The 3638-nt window shown below is 57.4% G+C and overlaps 1 protein-coding gene across 1 annotated transcript in view; it reads right to left on the minus strand.

Moving 5' to 3' along the window:
• NFATC1 (nuclear factor of activated T-cells, cytoplasmic, calcineurin-dependent 1) overlaps positions 1-3638 on the minus strand; it is a 160828-nt gene that overhangs the window by 148958 nt on the left and 8232 nt on the right. Inside the window, exon 5 of the mRNA XM_011975903.1 lies at positions 1255-1281. Coding sequence (XP_011831293.1) covers positions 1255-1281 — 27 coding nt within the window. The remainder of the gene's footprint in view (positions 1-1254; positions 1282-3638) is intronic.

Here is a 3638-nt window from a genome sequence, read left to right on the forward strand (position 1 = left end):
GGGGGCGGGGGCAGGGGAGGGGTGCGGAGAAAGCCCGGCATGCTGAAGTCATTATGTAAAATCGCAGGCTTCCCCCGCTGTGGAAATTTGGAAAAGCGCTTCACTGGCAGGCCCTAGAAAGGAAATTCCCATCCCGCTAAATTGCTAACAGATTGCGTGGCCGTCCCGGGCGTCGAGTTATTGTCATTTTTATTCTGTAAATATCTGCGCGCCCCAGACGGCCTGTGGCAGGGGCCGGCGTGGGGAGGCCGAGGGACGCGCTCACCTGCCCTAGCCGCCCGGAGGGCGGGCGTTTTGTGGGCGCGACTGGGAGGCTTCTGACGGGGGGAGGGCCCCCCGGCAACTCACACTTTCCTCTGTCACGTCTCCCTGCGTCTCCTCGGGCTCAGCTCAGCTGCCAACACTGCACCGCATTTTCTTGTTGGCTTTGGATGGAGGGGGTTGGAGGTTAAAGTGTCTGGTGTGTAGAAATCATAAATCGATTGCACGACACCCTTATGTGATTTAAACTAAACCCAAAGGCTAAGCTCGTGTCTGCTGCGGGGCCCAGGAGGTCGTCCACAGACCCCCAGGGATCACTGTGCCCCGTGGGTGCCCCCCACAAGCGCCTCCTCCCTGCCGGGGGAGGCGGTCGGGCGCTGCACAACCCGCGAAGGTGCGCGGCCAGAGCCCGTCCATCCACGTCCCAAGGCCTGGCTCCATTCGGCCGCCCCGACTCAGCACAAATGGAACCCCCGCTTTTCCACCGCAGGCCTCGGCCTGGAGAGACGCGCCCAGATTAGCGGGGTGGTGGCCGCCTCGCCCCTGCGGCGTCGGGGCCATTTCCAGGGGTCTCTACCTGCGGGGCCCCTCCCGCGCGGAGCCAGGCCTGGCACACGCCCCAGAGCACCGGGCGCTGGGAGGGGAGGAGGGGGCCGCGGGAGGACGCCCAGGCCAGTGGGCGGGGGTTCTGGGGGGCTCCAGCGAGGCCGCGCCCCCACGCTCCTCCCTCTCCCCTCCCCTCCAGATCTTCCCTCCGCGAGTGTCCCCAGGCCTGGGGCCAGGATTTGGCCGGGAGAGTTTCCGTCCCCCACCCCCGCCTCCCCTCTTCTCCCCACCTCCAGGACGGGGCGGGCGGAGACTCGCCGGGAGGAGGGAATCCCGAGGCCAGGTCTGGCGGGGCGCGCCCAGTCGGTCACGTGGGAGACTGAGCCCCCCGACCCCAGCTGCGGGCCTCGAGCCCGGGACCGACCTGGCGAGGCTGCCCTTGGCTACTGAGGGGCCGGGGACGGGGCGGGGGCGGCCGGCTCTTCCTCCTCCTCCCGCCCCTCCCCTTCCTCCGCTGCCTCCTCCTCCTCCTTCAATAAATAATTTTTTCACCCCATGCAGAAAAGCTCCCTTTTCCTGTCTGCTCTCAAAGCCCTCCTTATCCCCCCGCCCGGGTGACGGAATCCCGGGTCTGTTTCCCTCTGTTTAATGCCGTTGCCGGGACCACGGTGGCCGCGCGCCAGGCGCAGGGAGTTCCGGAGGCGGCGGCCCAGAGCGCGGCCAGCTCGCCCGGCCTGTGCGCCCCGGCCCGGCCTCTGCGGCCACCGCGGGTCCCGGCTCTGCTCCCCGCGCGCTCTGCGCCCCTTTCCTCTTCCTCCTGCCTCCTGGCAGGTTTGTTTATAGCCGCTACTAGGGGAGACGTTACACGGGTTTTATTTTAGGATTGGTGATGACTAACAAAGTTAAAAGGAGCTTAGGACAGAAAACAAAACTATTTTTAGATGACTGTTGTTTCTATGGATTATTGGGGCAAATACACCCCTAGAAGCTTACCGTTTTAAAAGCCCATTGGGGTGCCAAATCCCTTCTCCTGGAGCGCGCTTGGGTGTTCATCCACCCCGTCCAATATTTTCTAGAGCTTGGGTGGTCACTGTTGCTGGGGCTTCCTGGCCTCATGTGTGAGCACTGGGGCTATGGAGACGCCATCCTGGCAGATGCGGGCGTCTCCAGCACGGAGCTGCCCCGAAGTTCAACGCTCCATCCCGTCCCGTCTTCGGAGGGCCGGTGCCACCTGCCCCGCGTGGGGCTTTCCATCCTCAGGGGTGCTCCGCACAGGCGGTGCCGCCTGGGGCTCCCTGGCAGGTGCGCCAGCCAGGGGCAGGTGCGCCCACCCTTTCCTCCCCCCACTGAACCGCAGGCCAGATGCCACTTCCTGCTCGGGAAAATCACTTAATACAACTGTAGCTCACTGCGAATGTTCTGTTCCTGCAGTTTTGCATTCTGGCCCACAGCGGTGGTCACTTGAGAGCTTCTCCCATCAGGGGCCTTCGAGGGTCTGACTCAACTCAGAATCCACCCTCTTCTTCCTGAGGCACCTTCCAACCAACAGGGAAGGGCCCCCACCATGTCCAGAGACTCTTGAGACCATCTGGAGAAATGGGCATTTATTTAGCCAGGGTCTGGAGACTAGGATTAAATTAGCAAACCAGAATTATAGAAAAGGCTATTTACTTTTAAGTAAACTGCCGAGATTTTTTTTTTTTTTTTAAGTCAGTGTGAGTGAACCTCACAGCCATGGTTGGAGCTGAGAAAGAAATATTTCCCTTTAGTTATACACCTGTGTCAGCACCTTCTGACTTGCCTTCTAAAGTCTGGGGTGTTTCTGGGATCCATAAATTTGGGGTTCAGAGTTTCTACACCATATTGTTACTTCTCCATATTGAAACATCTCTTTGACCACGCCCCTTCCCTGGAGCGTTGCTAAGGACTTCATAGGTTTCCCTGTCTAAACTCGGCCTGAACGCCCACCTCAGGAACTACCACCATGTCTAAAAACTCAGATCACCAACGGATCAGTCAACTTTCCTACCCTAGATGTGTGTCCAGGGCATGAGGATCAAGGCCAAACTGCTCAGCAGGGCACTTGATGCCCTTCAGCCCACATCCCCTCCTGGAGTGGCCAAGCAGGAACCTCCTGACCTAAAAGCCACTCCCAGTCATTCTTACCCACTCCAGGACGTTGGAGGCATCTCTCCCCAACGCCATTCAGTCAATCCCCAAGTGCTCGCTGCACCCCAGTCCCCTCTCCTCCCTCTGCCCAGGATCCTGATTGATTTTTTTCCTGCTCTGTCATGCAGGCTGGAGTGCAGTGGCATGAACATGGCTCACTGCAGCCCCAACTTCCTGGACCCAAGTGATTCCTCACGCCTCAGCCTTCTGAGTAGCTGGGACTATAGGCACGTCACCACACCTGGCTAATGTATTTCTAATTTTATTTATTTTTTTTGCAGAGATGAGGTCTTGCTATGTTGCTCAGGCTGGTCTTGAATTCCTGGGCAACTCTGGGACATGGTTAAAGAGATGTTTCACAAGTAACAGCATGGTGTAGAAACTCTGAACCCCAAATTTATGGATCCCAGGAACACCCCAGACTTTCGAAGAAAAGTGAGAAGGTGCTGACACAGGTGTGTAACTAAAGGGAAATCCTTCCTTCTCAGCTCCCACCATGGCTATGAGGTTCATTCACACTGATTTAAAAAAAAAAAAAACCTCAGCAATATACTTAAAAGTGAATAGCTTTTTCTACAATTCTGGTTTGCTAATTTAATTCTAATCTCCAGACTCTGGCAAAATACATGCTTACTTTTTTTTTCTTTTTTTTTTTTTTTTTT

This window comes from Mandrillus leucophaeus, unplaced genomic scaffold, assembly GCF_000951045.1.
Source record: "Mandrillus leucophaeus isolate KB7577 unplaced genomic scaffold, Mleu.le_1.0 Scaffold16, whole genome shotgun sequence".
Classification (NCBI taxonomy): domain Eukaryota; kingdom Metazoa; phylum Chordata; class Mammalia; order Primates; family Cercopithecidae; genus Mandrillus; species Mandrillus leucophaeus.